This window comes from Lissotriton helveticus, chromosome 10, assembly GCF_964261635.1.
Source record: "Lissotriton helveticus chromosome 10, aLisHel1.1, whole genome shotgun sequence".
NCBI lineage: Eukaryota > Metazoa > Chordata > Amphibia > Caudata > Salamandridae > Lissotriton > Lissotriton helveticus.
In genome coordinates this window covers 972,779,516-972,797,470 of record NC_136071.1, presented here as the reverse complement: position 1 = coordinate 972,797,470, position 17,955 = coordinate 972,779,516, and the positions used below count along the sequence as shown (strand labels likewise).

Sequence of the window (17,955 nt, the reverse complement as noted above, 5' to 3'; positions counted from 1 at the left end):
GTATACTACTGATAATTAACTGCTAATATCTGAGTAGTATGTATGTTGCCATATTCAAGTTTTAAAATTGTGAATAAATAACATCACAAATTGTATTTCCTTGCATTTTGTTGATTGAAGATCACTGTTTGGTGACTTAATTGTATCTATTGAAGTATTGTGAAACAAATCCTGTGAGGGCATTGTGTTTTTGTAATTCATGACATCATTAAGGCAGTGAAGAAAAGACAAGAAGTGAATAATTGGGACATTGTCATCTCCCAATGGAACATTGTGTGATTACTATAATCGTAAAAATTGAGTATAGAAACTGTATTGCCTTTTTTTAATCATGAAAGAATAGCAAGAATTGAATGAAAGAAACGAGAAAGCATAAGGTTTATGAAATCAAAATGTACTTTACAAGAAAAATCTTTTACTAATAATTATTATCACTCTCGGATTTGCACTGGTCACTTTAAAATTGAGGACTGAAAATTACACTTCTCTCTCCCTCACCTCTCTCCCTGTTTCTCCTGTCTTGCTGCTCAACTGACATCTAGGGCAGAGTAAATTGTCTACACACACTTTGTCCCTGTTTCTCTTCATCTCTTCTCCCTTATACCCTCTTGAATATTAGACAATGAGAATTCTGCACTTTAAACCTCGTGAAATAAAGAACGATTCATCTAAAGTGAGCAGGTGCAGTGACTGGAATGTGCTTTACAAGTCACTGCCAGCAAAAACACAAAATATGCTCTAACTACTTTACTGTTTGGATCTCTTTGCTTCCGTTTTAAACACATGTGAAAAATAGTGTACTTTACATTTTAAGATGCATGTGTTTTTAACAATGATTAATCACTGGTGATGCCTGTACCTTTTCTCTCAAACTCATGCGTAACTTGCACCTCAACAGATTGATTTTGATCTTTAGGTATCTATCTCAGCCCGAAATGGAATTAATTGTAAATACATGCACTGCTTGTTAGGATTTGTTTACGTCTAGTCTTTCTTCTAATAGAAACAAATGTAATTGCACACAATGAGCACTTTAAAAGAGACATTCTAGGCACGCGGACTCTATGGTCCAGTAGAAGGCTGGGAGCCGAAACGTGTAGACCGTCCTCTACCGTTTTGGTATGCACTATGGTTTAAAATAATAAAACAACACGTACTTGAATCCTCTGCGTGTGGTGCTGTGATCCTTCACCGAGTGTTTAGAACGGAGGAGTTTGGAGCATATATATATATATATTTGTATATATTAAAAAACATTGGTTTATGTGAAGTTAGGTTTAGCGTTGGCCATAATACCTAAATGTACATTTGCAAGGTATGGTTAGATTCGCAATTCATGACTGCATAAATGGAATGCTTATAATCTGACGCTTGTTGGGACAGATGTAATTATAAATATCATACATAATCTTAAAAATGACATAGTAGATCACATTATCTGTAGCACCATGGAAGAGACAACCATGTATGTCTTCTTCTTATTTATTGTTTTGATGCTGTGTTATTTAATTACATTGTGTTTTAGGTGTTGTTATTTATTGATATGTATTATAGGGTCATACGCATTGCATTTGCTCAATAAGTTATGGTTTACATGGCTATTTTACGAGTTATGATTGTGGTCCTAACCATACCTTGCACATCTCACTGTTTTTTCAGTTTTGTTTGTAATCATAACTGCACTACTGCTGTGTTTTTGTTTTAGTGAATTTCTGAGTTAAAAAAAAATTACATTTAGGTATTCTACCGAAAACTAACTATAACTTCATTTTAATCTTTGTCTGTTTTTGTGTTTTTTTAACATAAAACCACACCCCAAAATGTTACAATTGGCAGCAGGTGGCTAGCACCTGCTACGTTCAGCCTGTGGCTGTGGTCAGTAAGAGTCAGCCTTAGCCAGGCATTGAGCCTGCCACCTTGGGTGGACAATACCCGTTGGGTACAACCTTCGACCATGTGCAGTGGTGTTGCTTGCAGAGCCTGGCAGGCTCCTTTCCAACCTGCTGCAGGCAGCCAGCCTCGGCTGCACACCCGTGTGCTTTGGAAATTAGCTGCAGGGCCTTATCTATGGCCAGGCCCTGTTCCCAAATCACTGTGGGCTGCCAGCACCAGCTGCTCACAGGCCTTCAACTGTGCACATCACTGGGTGGCCACAGGACCTGTCCAGGGGACAGGCCCTGCACCCAACTGATGCACCCCTGTACGTGCCCTGATTTGGCCATACACCGCAAACTGGTTGCAAACTTTATGGGCCAGTTTTGGGCCAATTTTGGCTCTGCTGACATAGTTCAGAGTCCATGAACTTAGCACAGGCCAATAAAGCTTTGACACGGTTCTTAACCTCAGCGATGAAGCTTACTCTGTGTTCAGGTACCAGCAGTTAGGGTTTGCAAACCTCAGGAGCCACAGGGGGTAGCAAGATCAACCCAGGGGTGGACAAACGAGGGTCCTTTTGGGCCCAGCTAGTCTGAGCATGGTGCCAGAATATGTTCCCCATCCCCCCTCAAGGCAGAGCAAGTTTTGTGTTGATTAACTGACACCAATGCGCCCACTGATTTCCATAACCAATTCCGCTTTTGGCCTGACTTTAGAAAACATCAGGCCAAAGTATCAGCATCAAGTACTTCCATGTCAGATAAACTATCCATGATAGAGGAGCAACCCAAACCAAAAGCAGTGACCGCAGCTCTGTCTGTGCTTCTGTAGAAAACAAACGGGGAATATGGAAACACAAAGAGGACATACTCAGGAGGATGGGAATCTGGTGGCAGCAGTTGTCAGGTTCACATCTACGTTCAGCAGGTGGAATTTCATCCAGGAAAATGACCCAGAATCCATGACTAGCACATTTAAAAGGGTGCAGTAACACCACCTGTGTTTCCGCTGCTTAACTCAGTCTAGCATATTAATGGTGAGGTATAACTGGCCGGTGTCAGTGATACCCGGTGCACACCAGAGTAACTAGGCCACTTCCACTGGGGCCCATGGAGGGAAAAGGGACAGATGCAACAGAGGGGGCAAAATGCAAATTCTCGCTTTATACATTTGTTAATAAAACCGAATCTTCGGTGGGCCCTTAAAAAACATTTCCTCCCTTCCCTTCAATGATTTTGTGTCAATATTTAATCACTCGGTTACTTGCTTTTACAAAGCATTTGATTGTTTTGCATTAATTGCACCACCCTTAAGAAAGTATTTGCAAGTCTTCCATCCCCCTTGTTGTTTTTGTAAAATGTTATATTTACGAAAATTACTCACTGTGATGTATGTATGTGTCTTTTCAGATTATGAAACTTTTTGAACACAAATAACACCTCAGAAGTCGCAGTGCGCCCTGCTGAGACCGAATAAGTGAGGATGCCGTTTAGCAACGGAAATGACCCCTTCATGGTGGAAATGAATGCTAAAGGATTGAAGGAAATACCTCAACATGTTTTCCAGTTTCAAAACTTAAGACAATTATACCTGAACCACAATGAAATCAGAACCTTACCAAATGATGTGGGCAACCTGGTGAGGCTGCAAATATTATCAATGGACGATAATAAACTGACTGCATTACCACCTGAAATACACCGTCTTTCTTGGTTAACTGCTTTAAATATCAGTCAGAACCAAATATCAGTCCTTCCAGGTGAAGTATTAAAGCTTGAAAACATTAGGCAGCTTTTTATCAGTCACAATGCCCTGGAGGAATTACCTGCTAATCTGGGGGATCTAATAACACTTGAGATTTTAGGGCTAAGCGAGAACAAGTTAAAAGTTCTGCCGGCATCAATGACCAACCTGACAAACTTGCGCGTGCTCAACCTCGATAACAATCAATTGCCACGGCTGCCGAAGGCCATCTGCTACCTCCCGAATCTAGTGAAACTTAGCGTGTCTGGCAACCTGATTTTGAGTCTACCCAAGGAAATTAAGGAACTGCAAAGTGTAAGAGAGCTCTCACTGAATAACAACAAGCTCACTTTTTTACCTGTGCAGTTGTACGATTTGCTTAATTTGGAGGAGCTCAGGGTAGATGGCAACAAGTTGGAGTCCATTTCAGACAAAGTGGTGAACCTTCAAGAACTTAAGATTCTGAGCCTTGCCAATAATTTACTGAAGGGCCTCACAGAGAAGGTTTGCTTTTGCATTAGGCTAGAATGTTTATTCCTCTCTGGCAATCAGATCACACAGCTTCCCCAGCAGATCAATAAACTCAAAAAACTACAAAAACTTTCATTACACAGAAATGCCCTAGAAAACTTACCAGAACAAATTTCCCAACTCCCAGTCCTCTTTAAACTTGGATGTTCTGAGAACACCCTAACATGCATTCCAATAGAAATAAAAAATTGTAAAAATCTCAATAAAATGAATCTAAGTTTTAACAAACTATCAGAATTTCCTCCCGCATTGTGTTCTTTAGCTAAACTGAAGTACCTGAATCTGAGAGGAAATTGCATTGTAGAGTTACCTGCTGATTTAACATACATTGTGGCCCTTACCTTTTTAGACTTAAGCGAAAACAAGCTTTCAGTATTCCCTGTATACCTGTGCAGCCTCTTGAATCTCCAGCATCTTGATCTGAGCAAAAATGAACTGAGTGCTATTCACCAGGATGTTTCCAAACTAAAAAATCTGTCTGTGCTTTTGTTGCGCTGCAACAAGTTTGAATCTTTTCCTGTTGAAGTGTGCAGCTTAGAAAAACTTCACAAACTTGACCTCTCAGAGAATCGGATAATTGGCACTCCTGCAGAGATGGCCAAACTTCAAGTGATCGAAGAATTAAACCTGAGTAACAATGCATTCACATCTTTTCCAGTTGAAATCTGCCACCTTGCGTCGCTGAAAAGACTGGAGATCTCTCAAGTAAATGGAATGAAGGTAGGATCTATCTGGGATCACTTTTTATGTCTAGTTTATGGAGAAACTGTGTTCCAAAAAGTCATAATATAAACACCAACGCCACACCACCAACGCCCCCCTCCTCCTTCACCACCAGCACCACCACCTCCACTACCACCACAATTAGGTAAAAATAAACTACAACTCAAGCAACTTCTTTGGCAATTCAAGTGCAGCAGATCCTTACGTTGCTACTTCCTTTCCCATGCACAATATGTTTATACGGAGAAACTCCACTAAGGCCATTCCACGCCCACTCTCTTTGAAGATCGCCTCCCCCCTTTAATAACTCCCCATGCCACACTACCCATGCAATTAAAGCAAATCCACCCAGTGCTCAGCAGCAAGATTTGCTGTCCCACTAAAAGAAAGACCAACTAGACCTAGTACGGTTTGGGAACACAACTTCTGTTGGAATCAGATTAAGAATCTGAGTGTTGACTTACAAATAATAACGTCTGGTCACAAGAAAGTGAAAACTGTTGAAAATGGTTGCATCAACAGCATACCAAGGGTTACAACCGCAGTGGTAACTCGGTACACCTTCACAGGTGTCAAGGATGGTGTCCTGATTTGGTATGGCGCATAGACTCCTTCTTTGTATTTCTATGATTTCCTTATTTTGATGATTCTTAAATATGAATATATCTGTAACACCACACAGCTTGCATAACTGTTTTCTGGGGCCATTAAGGAGAATATTTTTACAATATTAATTCAGTCCTGAATGCATTACTTGTTCATACTATTTCATCTGCTTCAGAAAGTTCGGGGAGAATTTCAACCATTGTAGTAAGATTTTTGTTTCTTATATGTTTTATTTTTGCAGATTATTAACAAATGAATCAGTGTTGTTCATTATCACAGGACTATTTTTTGTCTATTTTGCATTCTGTACCTTACTGGTTTAGGTGGAAACATTTAACCATCAATAAGGGGACAGTGCATCATGATCCGATAAACATTATCATCTGCCATTTTACAGTAAATATGCCTCAGAGGGACGCAGGTTCAGGTTAAACAGTCCCATCTTATCACCTGGCGAGGTTACATAACATAAAGACTTGGGGGTCAAGAGGCAGGAGGCAGGGGGCGAACAAGGTAAGGGGTATCTCTTATGGGAGGGGCAGGGGGTACTTTTGGGATATCGCATCATGACTCAATTGTCTATGTATATTAATGACTTCATGACTATTTGTGAGAAGATTCTCCCTACTAATTCTGCTGTTGCATAATTGCATCCTTTAGCTCCACATTGTGACCATTTGTCTGTTGGCCAACAGAGGTGCCATATCCACAAATCAATATTTGTATTTGTTGTTCTTGGTTTGGGTTAGTAAGCCCGGTAGGCAGATCTTGGCATTATATTTTATTCTGATTTCTGCCAACTGTTCAGTAGTGTCTAAGATCTTGTTTGAGAATTTGTGTATTGTTACTTATGTCTGTAATAGGCTTACATTGTTCACGCGGCATTTCAGGCATACATTTGGGATTGCATAGTACATTGTATGCAATTACTTAGGTATCAGGTATGTGAGGTAAAGTATATTATGCAGGATAAGCTTGAACCTGCATTTCTGGACACTATGTTTGGATATAGGTCTATTGCTATCAATTCTGAGTCTGTTATCTTCATGCTTAGGTCAGTTGCCCTGGTATTCCCTAATTCTTGCAATTCAATCTGTATCTTACGTGATAATTCTGTGCATAGTCAGGTCACTGCTCTTCTACTACATCCCAGCTCCAGTATGGTCTCCCCTGCCCTGTGCATTGGGGACACTTCAGCATTGTTCGCTCATGGTTTTCTCACGGCCTTGAGCAGTGTACCATCCCATGAGGATACCTTTTGCCATCTGAAGTGTTTGAAATGTATAAAATCCAGTGTCATTATACAGGTCACCCACTGCCACGTTCATTTTAGCAGCTATCTCTACTGCCACGTCCACTCCTTCTGCCATTCTAGAGAGATAGTATGCTTTTCAACAATCCAATTTGTTCCTTTAAACTACATTATGATTAAAGCCAGCTGCTTGGCAATTGTAAAAGGGGACTTGCGCTGTTTAAAAGCTAACGTGTCCTCAACTTGTGAAACAGGAAATGACAATAGAGGAAAACAGCGATGCAGTGCTCAGACCTAATGCAGCAGCCACTGTTTCTTTTACTTTCTAGCAAGACAAACATGCAACCTTTTGCTCTTGTAATCATTTCCTGTTTCAGGGTTGTGAGCAGCTCTAAAAAATGGATGACAGACAACGTTAAAAATGTCCACCCAAAAAAAAGTCACGGATAGCATAGATAGAGATTCTTATTGCAGTATCCAGCAGAATTTAAACCAAGTCTTATGTAAAATCTCTCCTTTAACTATTCTCCCTCGAGCCTGAGAAGAGTTGTTTCTGGGTTGCTCCTTTCAGATACCAGCAATTAATGTTCAAAATGGACTAGGATGCATCTTTGGTAGCCAGTAGATACATCTTAAAAAGAATTGTCCCTTTATCAGCCCGGCTTGATAGCATAACAACACAAAATGATGATGGACGGAATACTGAACATTGTCAAACATTCACCACCAGCCACAGATCTGAGTTAAATCCATTGTTTTAAGTTGCTCGCCATGCCACCCCAGTTTGGACCCAGACATATGCAAATCAGTCTTGACCCTGCAAAATAATGATGAATTAAACCCAGATCTGTGACTGGAGGGAGTGTTTGAAAAGATTCAACACTTCGTCCATCATGTTATTCAATGTGCGTCTTAAGCGGGATGGGTATGTCCATATGTGCCTTCCTTGCTCGCTGCGCCACTGGATTCAAGCTAGCCTGGCTGAAGAGGGGTGATGCCCCAAAACCGGTCCCAGGATGCTTGTTTCCGGTTGAGAGAGGACCTGACCTGGCAGTTTTGGCTGGACTGTTCCATGGGGAGCAGGGTCAAGACTGATTTGCATATGCCTGGGTCCAAACGGGGATTAAGTGGCAAGCAAAATAACGATAATTAAACCCAGATCTGTGACTGGGGTGAGTGTTTGAAAATTTTCAACACTACGTCCATCATTTTATTTTGTGATGGTGCTTGACAGCATAGCTGTCACTGAACCTCATTTGATCAACCTAAAAAGCAGATTTTTGAAGCACTATATGGACAGAGACTTTGGGCCCACCCACATGTTGGCAGTGATGTGGACATGATTTGAATAGGCAAAAATTATTTGCTTCCTCTCAATCACTGTTTGTATCGCCCTCCTATGGGCTGTTGGAAGGTGTCACCTCACCTACTATGGCTGCCGAGTTAAAACGTGATGATGCAGTGGTGTACAAGGTAAACCCATGATAATGCTGCAACTCCATTGGCTGAGAGGGACATCTCCTTAGCGAAGATGGTCGTCCTATTGAAATCGGTTTACACAGTTGCCGAAACCTTTTTTCGCAACTTGTTCAGCATGTAAACTCTGGATGCCCAGTTGCAAAGGCAACTCTGTTTAGCTACTTCTGTGCAGCCACTTTTCTCTAAACAGCATCTTCTGCCATACTATAGTACCTCCTTTCACATGGTTCACTCTTCCTTGCAAGATATCGGGCAGCTGCATCTCACCCACCGGAACCTTGCAGCAGAAGTACCTCTTGGGAGCTGTATTCAGTCCTTCTCTCTCTTGCAACCAGCACGGTCAGACGTGTAAATGCAGCACATGACGAGCTACACTTTCTGCTTCACTGGAAGCTGTTGCTTGCAAGCTTTCACAACCTGTGGCGCTGTTTTCACCCAGACACTATACTGGGCCAGGCTCTTTTATCCTTGCTTTCTGTTTAGCTGCTTTTTACAGTGCCCTCTTCCTTTATGTACATTCCCCATGGAGCCCTACTGGACTTCCTAGGAATCATGTATAATCAGATACATATTGCTCCCTAGGTGCCCATGCTGTGCTGTAGCCTTGCTTGATTTTATGGAGTGTTTTATCTGTTTCTGCAAGAGGACTAGATTTAAGGTCCTCTCCTGATTGCTTGGTGGGAGAGACAACAGCAACCCACCATAACTTTTTCAAGTCTCTACTAAACAAAGCATACTTCCTGACACTCTCAATTTCTTGAATCCCTGCTTGTCAGCACTACTTCCTGTTCTTGCGTGTGTTGCCTTCCCTGGAGCATGGTTCAAGTACTTGTGTCCTTCCACTGCTGGCACTTTTGGGACCTATTTTAGGTCTCGCCTAGGCAGCGCATGCACTGTCTCCTAGAGACATGCTGTATCCACTCTATGAGCTTACAGCCCGCCCATTGCTTTTGAGTCATTTCTTTGTGTGTCCTTCCTAAAAGCTTGCTTCTATCTGGGTAATCTGGGTTTTTTGTACCACCTTCTTGTGTCTTGTTCCTTCCCACGAAGCAGTGGCCTATTATTTGTATCCTTTCACTTTTTTCCGTAAACTTTTTATTGAATGCAGTAGTATCACAGTACAAAATCTGAAGCCATTTTATAGGTAAAGAGTAAATTTCCAATATACAATCATACATTTTTGTTTCAGGTAGTTCAATAGTATGCATCCCGCTGTTAGAGTTTCTCGTATTATTTACAACTCCATCATCATTGTTCTCCTTCCGAGCACTCATCTTCCCGATCTCGTGGCGGCTTGAATATGTCTCCCCTAAATTTGTTCCACGCCCTCCAGATTTTCCTCCACTTCCGGGGACACCCCCGATTGATGAATACCACAATCGCCGCTTGTAATTCCTCCACCGAGAGGACTGCCTCGAGGGAAAGCGCCGCCTCTGGGGCGAGCTTGGGCATGTCAATATCTTTAATGTAGGTCATCGCCTCCTCCTGTGACATCTCAGAGGCTGATGCGTACACCCCTCAAAAGTGTTGCGCTAGTGCGTCTACTATTGCCCGCGGGTCTGTTGTCTTCCCTCCCTCCTCCGTACAAATCTGCGAAATCCATCTATTACCCCTCTCCCTTTTGTCCAGCCACACCAGGAGTTTTCCGGCCTTGTCCCCAGCCTCATATACCCTGTGTTGCGTGGTCGTTAACTGCTGTGTGGTCATTATCCGAAGGTACTCTCTGTGCTGCTGCTGTTTCAGGCGCAAGGTCTGGGACGTGTCATGGGTGGAGTTATCATTATGTCGGGTCTCCTCGTCACATAACTCTAGCTCCAAATTCTGTAGCTCTTGCTGCTTCTCTCCTGCTTGTGCCCTGTTATCGAAGCAATGGCCTGTCCTCGCAGGACAGTTCTGTACGCCTCCCATAAAGTGGTGGGGGAGCTAACCGACGTAGTATTCCCTCGAAAATAGTGATCAGTCGCCTTAACAACGGCCTTCTTGATCTTAGGGACCTGTAAGTAGCCTGGATATATCGGGTAAATACGCCGCCGTGTCTTGTGGTAGTATGTGTATTGTAGTTGCAACGGGGAATGGTCTGAGATACCCCTGGGTCAGATTTCTATACTTTAGATGTTGTTAAGACTACCCGCTGAGGCCAAGAAGTAATCTATTCTTGTGAGGCTATTATGTACCCCAGAGTGGAATGTGAATTGTCGTGCCATTGGGTGGTGCCAGCGCCACACATCAGTAAACCCAAGTGCCTCCATAAAGCTCCTAAGGCGAGACACACCAGAGTCACCCGTCTTTGCAGGGTATCGATCAATAGTCCCATCTATAATGGCATTAAAATCCCCTCCAATCAGCAGCTCCCCCACCGGGAGGTCAAGCAAAATTTTGCTAAGAGTGTTATCGCATGTAGTGCTGGGGGGATGTAGACTGAGACTACATTGATGGATTCTCCCTCCCACTGATCTATTATGGCGGCAAAACACCCATGACCATCAGTTTTAATGTTGTGTATAATCAGTGGGGAGTGTTATCTAACCAATATGCCCACCCCCCCGGGATCCTGAGGAGAATTCCGAGTGCGCTACCATCTTGTACCCCCATCTGTCCATTGCTTTACATGTGGTGCCAGTAAGGTGTGTTTCCTGCAGCAATACTACTTCTGGAGAGCTCTGTTTGATACACTGCAGAACTAGACCCCTCTTAATTTTGTCTCCCAGGCCATGCACATTCTACGTGAGCATGGAAAGAGGTGCCACTTGAGTCAAGGGGTATTGTGCTGTCGCAGGGTCAGGTTGGTCAGCCAAAGCCGTATCTGTATCCTTTCACTTTTGCCTATTTCAGTTCTTGTATGTGTACTATTTTTTTTGCTTCTTTCAGCCCATGCTTTGGGAGGGTTCCCTTTTGTTTCTTTGTAGTGTTGATGCTCCTAGCACTGTTTCCCTAAACAGCCTTGTAAATCTTGTCCTTATCTCGTCACATTTGCTGTTTTCCGAGGGCGCCTGTTCCGTCCACCCACCCCTCCCTCATCACTGCTTGTCCCCTGCGTCGTCGTCCGTTCTTTCCATCTCGTCCCCTCTGAGTTCCGTTTTAGCTTCCTGGCACCTCGTTACAACTACTTCCAATGGAGAGCTATACGCACAAGTGAGACCTCCACTCATCACAGAGAGTCACAATGGATTAACAATAATTATCAAAACCATATATGCAAGCCCAAAACATTATACCTATGTATTTTATAAAACAAACGGTTTATTTTTGTCTATTTAAGTTCATGTATGCACATTATCATTTTGCTTCTTTCAGCCCATGTTTTGGGATGGTTCACTTTTGTTTCTTTGTATTGTTGATTCTCCTAGCTCTGTTTCTGTAAAAAACACTGTAAATCGTGTCCTTATCTTGTTACACTTGCTGTTTTCCGAGGGGTCTCTTCTGTCCACCCACCTCCTCCCTCATGGCTTCTTGCCCCCTCTTTCATTGGCCACTCTTTCCGTCTCACCCCTCTGAGTCCCGCTTTAGCTACCCGGCCCCTCGTTACAACTGCTTCTAATGGATAGCTACACGTGCATGTGAGACCGCCAATCATCACACAGAGGCACAATGCACTAACAATATTTATTGCAACCATATATGGTAATCCAAAACTTTACAGCTATATATTTTATCAAATTAACCATTATTGCACAGTCTTGTGGTACCCCGCTTGTTCCAAAGGGTAATCTTCAGGAGCAAGGAAAGCAGTTGTGTAAGCATTCTGCTTCATCTTCTTTGCGCTGCGTGAAGTGACTCAAGTATTCTGATGGGTTGCACGGAAACGATGATGCAAGAAGTGATTGATTTACAGACATTGATTCACACTTTTACGTCAAACCGCATTAGCAAGACTCCACAAACCAGCTACCACATTTATCATATGTTGTGATAGCTCTGCCTTGACACTATACAGAGCTCTGCTGCCTTTTAATTCGGTTTATGTATACATACCATATGCATTCAACTTCTGTACTGAATGGAGGCTCAAATAAGAAGCCCTCTTTTACTGAAAGAACCAAGCCTCTGTGTGCTGACCTAAAATGGCTTCACAAAAGCTTTTACTATTGTTCGCTGAACACATTCCAAAGAGAGCTTATGTAATCTGCAGTAATGGTTGCCAGTGCCGTTGAGGTAGTGTAGAGCATTAATGCTTCAGCTGCCTAACATCGACAAAATACATTTGCAAAGCCAATAGGTCTACAGTGGCATACAAAACTCCAATATACATCACCTTATCAGCAAATCTTTAAAAAATATTTTATTAACACAAACAATCTACATTTACTATCCGCACAACTACTGTAGAATAGGGAAAACAAAAATAGAACCTCTTGCAAAGGCAACACCTTTTGGCTTTGCCAATGGTTGTTTTTGTTTGTTGTTAGAGCACTCTGCTGAGTACCTCTTTTGTAGCTGGCTCCGTCTGGTATTTCCCCCTTCCGTCTGCTCTCTACCAGCCTCCAATTGTCAATGTTTACTTTTTTTCTCCCACCTGCTTTCTGTGTTGCCCCTCCCTCCCATTCTTATGTTAGCCCACACCCACCATCACAGAAAAAGCGCTATGATGCAAACTCCCCTGGACATGTCATGGCCCCTTTTTTCCTGCTCCCCACCCGCCCTCCATCCTTTCATCATCTGTGTTGCCACCATATCCACACCGGCCTGCCTTTATTGTTCGAATTCAATTACAAAAAAAGCCCTATGATGCAGACATGTCATGGTTCTTTAAAAAACAAGCATTTGCAATGCAATAGATCTCGCATTTACGTGAGTTTAAGCTATTGGCATTGTAAATGACAATGCCTTCTATTTATGTTTTTAAAACGAAAACAAAAATAAAAGGCATTGTTATTTGCAATGTCAAAAGCTCAAACTTGCGTGAAAGCGAGACCTATTGCGTTGCAAATGCTGGATTTTACTGTACTCATTTTGAATTGATCAAGAATGTCAGGATATCTGTGCTAAAAGGAGACGATGAACGGTGAATGTTTGAATGTATAATTAATTGTGGTAACCTTGCTCTTCAGCGCATATGAACTCAAACATAGGTACTTGATGCTAGAGGCATGAAGGCAACAAAAGAGAAGTTCAAAGACAAGAGACTCCAGATTCTCTTCTACCCTGACTAGTCTCCAAAAACTTGCAAAAAACAAAAAGTCGCTGAAGATATTACAAATATTTACTGTGCAGGGGCTAAGGGCAGGTATTCACCACCTGGGTCTTGTGACTTAACGTGAACGAAAAAAATCATATGTTCTGGAGCCTGAAAAGGCAATGCGCTGCTTGAGTCTCGAGAGTAATGGGCTAAAAGGAAGCAAGAACAAATGTCAAATAAATTCAGAATGGAGGCCTACGGAGGTTACGGCAATCTGCTGGGCTGCAGGCACAAACAAGCCCGGGAGTGGTGCGTGTGTGCGTGCGCAGTCTGCTCCTTTTGGAAGCACATACTCGTGCTTGTGGCCCGCCCCTGCTCGCTCCCGCAAGGTGGATGCCCCCACAAGCATGAGTATGTGCTTACAAAAAGAGCAGAGCAACAGCTAAAGGCCCTCCTATGCAGTGCATGTTCGCTGCGTAGGCGAGACCTAAAAAAAACATTTGCCAATGAACCCCAGGCCTGATTGAAAAGAGCGTCAGATTTAAGGCGCTCTTTTGCCTTGCCATTTCGACCTTCCTAAAGATTGTTATGTCAGTCACAGTGCTGATTACCACAGCAGGAGTAGGACATTATCAGATTGTGACTTCATGGAGTAACATGGGGACCCTTACTCAGAAGCAACCAGCTAAGCAAAACTTTTGGAATCCACTCTTTAAATTAAATATAATCAGCGATTACTAAATAAAAAAATAACAATGTTTTTTCAAAATGTTTAGAATTTTTTTAATTTGTATTGCGTGTTGATAATCCTTTCTTAATACATTTGTGGTGCTGGGCGCTGAAGCTCAAGTGAGCTTTTTTTTTGCCTATATATTGTTTACATTAGCAGTTATGATCGCCCTCTGAAAGCCGCACTTTCTATCAGAGAACTTCCAACCCACGCTGAAACGTGTTTCCCTGGCAGTGGCGTCACTAGGGGGCTGCGGGTGGTGCGGACCGCACCGGGTGTCACCCCATCATGGGGTGACACCAATCTGGTTACGCTGGCTCGCTGTGTAACACAAACACAGCTACAGCTCTGCACTGCAGTGCAGACAGACAGCTCAGCATCGCCTCTGCTGCTTTGCTTTATTATAGTGCAAGAGCACGGTCACCGGTCACCGGTCACCGGTGCGCACCTGCTTACGGCGGCTGGTTGCTTAGGGGCTTTGGGGCTGCGCCCCCCTATTTCCTGCAGCATAGACATATCAATGTTCTAAATACTATTATAATATAATAGTAATTAGGAAATTAGTGAAGTTTTTCTGGCCGGCACTTCTACTCGAGCTTTAGCGAGCGTCAGGCAGCCAGGCTGTTTTTTCACTGACACATGCGCACAGCGCATATGCCCTCAAAAGAAACTTTGTTGGCTAAGGTAGGGCTTAAAGTGTTCTAGCCCTGGCCTGCCATTGTTCAGGGACTTCGTGCACCTCCCCAAGATGACACCGGTCAGCCGTCAATTTAGATTGGCCAGGGGAGCTTTAGCCTTCAGCCCGAAACTGCCTGTGGGGCTTGCAACAATTTAAGAGTTCTCCTCACAGTTCCCTATGTAGGGGGCGTGCCATTACCTCCTCGTCAGCCCTCCCCGTCCCAGTCCTAACTACATGAGCATAGCTCCTCCCACCAGAAACTCCCAAGCAACTTGAAACCCATCCCTTCCCTCCAGGCCACACCCATACCCTGAGGCATATAATCCTGTGACCTGCCAATCAACAACCTGTTTGTTTTTTCTGCGGAATCACTTCCGAGCAGTCTTCGTCGAGGGGGGCACTGGAATTGGCCTCCTATCTAAGGTGAGTGTGGAACGGGATGCTAAGCGCCCGTTTTTAACCCCTATTTTGCCTGTTTTTCTTTTACCTTGTAGGCATTTGCTTTGAGTCCCTGCTGTAGCGGGACCGTGGGGTTGGGGGTCCTGACTGCCTGCTGTGGGGTGGTGACTCCCTGCTGCAGCCTCCCCTCTTCCGGGTTCGTTCCCTGCTCTAGCCGGTACACCCGGGGAGGGAGGGGGGGTGTGTGGCTGGCTTTTTTAGCGCGCCGAGGGCGTGCCGGATTGGCTTCTCTGTCTGTAACTCTCGGGGCTCGTTTCTTCGAGCCCGTGTTTTTCCCCTTTTTCTTTATGCTTCCTGCAATCCTTGGTGGAGTCTGGGGTTGCGGGGAGGGGGGGGGGACTGCCTTTGTTTGGTCCGTGGGGGCCCGATATTTAGGTTCAGTCCGACTTTGTTGTTTGTTTCCTGGGTTAGTGTTCTCTTCCCCGCGTTTCTGTTGTTGGTGCTCCCTCTGCTGGCGGTCCAATTTTGCTTTATTGCCGTTTTTTACTGGAGGGATTTGCATGGGGCTTGATTTCGTGTCTTGGCCTCTTGCTGCTCTGCTGTGGAGTTCTGCTGGGAAGTTGGGGAGTTCTTACCTCTGGGTTCACTGGTTCCTGGGACGGGGTCTTCTGGGTTTCTTTGTATCCTTACAGTTGGGCCCTGTTCAGTCTTTTCCTTTTGTAGTTTGGTAGTCTTCTCTGATAGGGCGGTTTGAAGGCCGGCCTTCGGTCCTGTGTAGGGATTGGCTCCAGGTCTAGGTGGCTTTCCCTGGTTGGCCCTTGGGGATTTTTGCTTTGATTGGTCTGGGTATATCTTGGGGTCTGGATTTCTGTTCTCCTGTTTACAACATGGAGGGTAGAGGTGCAGACGTGCGTGAACTCGGCTGTGAGGATGGGGAGGTGGTCGCTGGTTCTTCCACTGCTCCTTCCATGGCGAATATTCAAAAAATGATTGAGGCTGCTGTGGCGGCGGCCTTTGTGGCTCATGATCCCAAGGGGCCTAAGAGACAGAAATTGGATGCCTCGGCTGAGGTTGATCCGGACGTTGACTCTGATGAGGAAGTGAAGGGTCGTTTTGTCCAAGGGGCTGACCTTCGCTGTGTTATGCAGCATGTTCGAGACAATCTGGGATTCCCTGATCCTGTGGAGGGTGGAGAGTCTGAAGACTTCTTCGCCAATTACCTGAAGAAAGATCCGGAAAGCCTCCCCATTCATACGTCTGTGAGGAAGGTGCTGGAGGGGGAGTGGAAGGATGTTGACAGGCATGCCTTTCCCCGGTTTCTGGCTAAGAGGTATCCCTTGCTGGGCTTCGCGGAGGAGTTTCCGGCTGTGGTGAAAGTGGATTCTCTGCTGGCTGGTATGGCGTCTCAGAGCCTGGTGGTGTCTGAAGATGCGGTGCCTTCTGATCCTGGGGACAAGCGTGTCGAGGGGGCCTTGAAGCGGTCCTTTGCAGCATCCAATCTGGCTGTTCGGTCTGCTGCTTACACCAGCTATCTTGTTCAGTCGCTTCTTAAGGACTGTCAGGGTATTTCTGCGCAGCTCATGCAGGAAGAGGATCCCTCTGAGTCTTTGTCCATGTTGGAGCAGCAGTTGCGTTTCATGGCTGACTTGTCCTTCGACTCCCTTAGTGCTGCGGCTGCTGGGGCCTCGGTTGCTGCTAGGAGGCAGTTGTGGCTTAAGTCTTGGAAGGCGGAAGCTGCTCAGAAGGCGGCCGTGATGAAGATTCCCTTCACGGGCTCTAAGCTGTTTGGGGAGCCGTTGGAAGCTTTGATTAAAAAGACAGCTGAGGACAAAAAATTGTTGGCTCCGGTCCGCTCTTCTCAGAGAGGGAAGTTTGCGGGTTATAAGCGGGCTTTTGGGCAGGCGTTTCAATCTAAGATGGCTGCTCAGCCCTTTCGTGGTAGGGGACGTGGCCGGGGTGTCCCTTCCTTCCACAAGTCCCGGGGTCAACAAGGTGCTTCCTCTTCTGCAGGTCCCTCCAAGTCGTGACTATGTGATGGATTCCTTGGAGGTGCCGGTTGGGGGTCGCCTCACCTCTTTTTTACCTGTCTGGGAGGAGTTCGTTCGGGATCTGTGGGTTCTACAGGTGGTTCGGCTGGGCTACAGAATAGAATTTGGGACTCCTCCGGTGGATGTGTTCAAAGCTACCCCTGTTCCCAGATCTCTGACAAGATGTCGTGCTCTGTTGGACGGAGTTCGGGACTTGGTGTCAAAGGGTGCTGTGGTGAGGGTGCCTGTGAGACAACAGGGTCGGGGGGTTTACTCAATCCTGTTTTTGATCCAAAAGCCAAATGGGGACTTCCGTCCGGTCCTGGATCTGAAGGCGGTGAACTTGTGTATCCCTCATCGGTCCTTCAAAATGGTGACTCTGCAGTTGATTCTTCCCTTCCTGTCGGTGGGAGATTTCCTGGCTTCTCTCGATCTACGGGACGCCTATTTTCATGTGCCAGTGCACGCAGATTCCCAGAGGTTCCTGCGTTTCTGTGTAGGGGTGGATCACTACCAGTTCCAGGTATTGCCCTTTGGCCTGTCTGCCTCTCCGAGGGTGTTTACTAAAGTGTTGGCGCCCTTGGTGGGTTTGTTGCATGCTAAGGGTATACAGGTTTTCCCTTACTTGGACGATTGGCTGATTTCTTCCTCTTCTTTCCTTCAGGCTCAGTCACACTCCCGGGAGGTTTGCAGTCTCCTTCAACGGTTCGGGTGGATTCTGAACTTGGAGAACTCCCATCTTCACCCCACTCAGGAACTGTTGTTCATTGGGGGGGTGTTCAACACCAGGTTGGG

General features: G+C 44.8%; 1 protein-coding gene across 1 annotated transcript in view; it reads left to right on the top strand.

Moving 5' to 3' along the window:
- Positions 1–17,955, top strand: part of LRRD1 (leucine rich repeats and death domain containing 1) — a 234,684-nt gene that overhangs the window by 86,228 nt on the left and 130,501 nt on the right. Inside the window, exon 2 of the mRNA XM_078664403.1 lies at positions 3,285–4,869. Within this exon, the coding sequence (XP_078520529.1) occupies positions 3,358–4,869 (1,512 nt within the window). The 5' untranslated portion in view covers positions 3,285–3,357. The remainder of the gene's footprint in view (positions 1–3,284; positions 4,870–17,955) is intronic.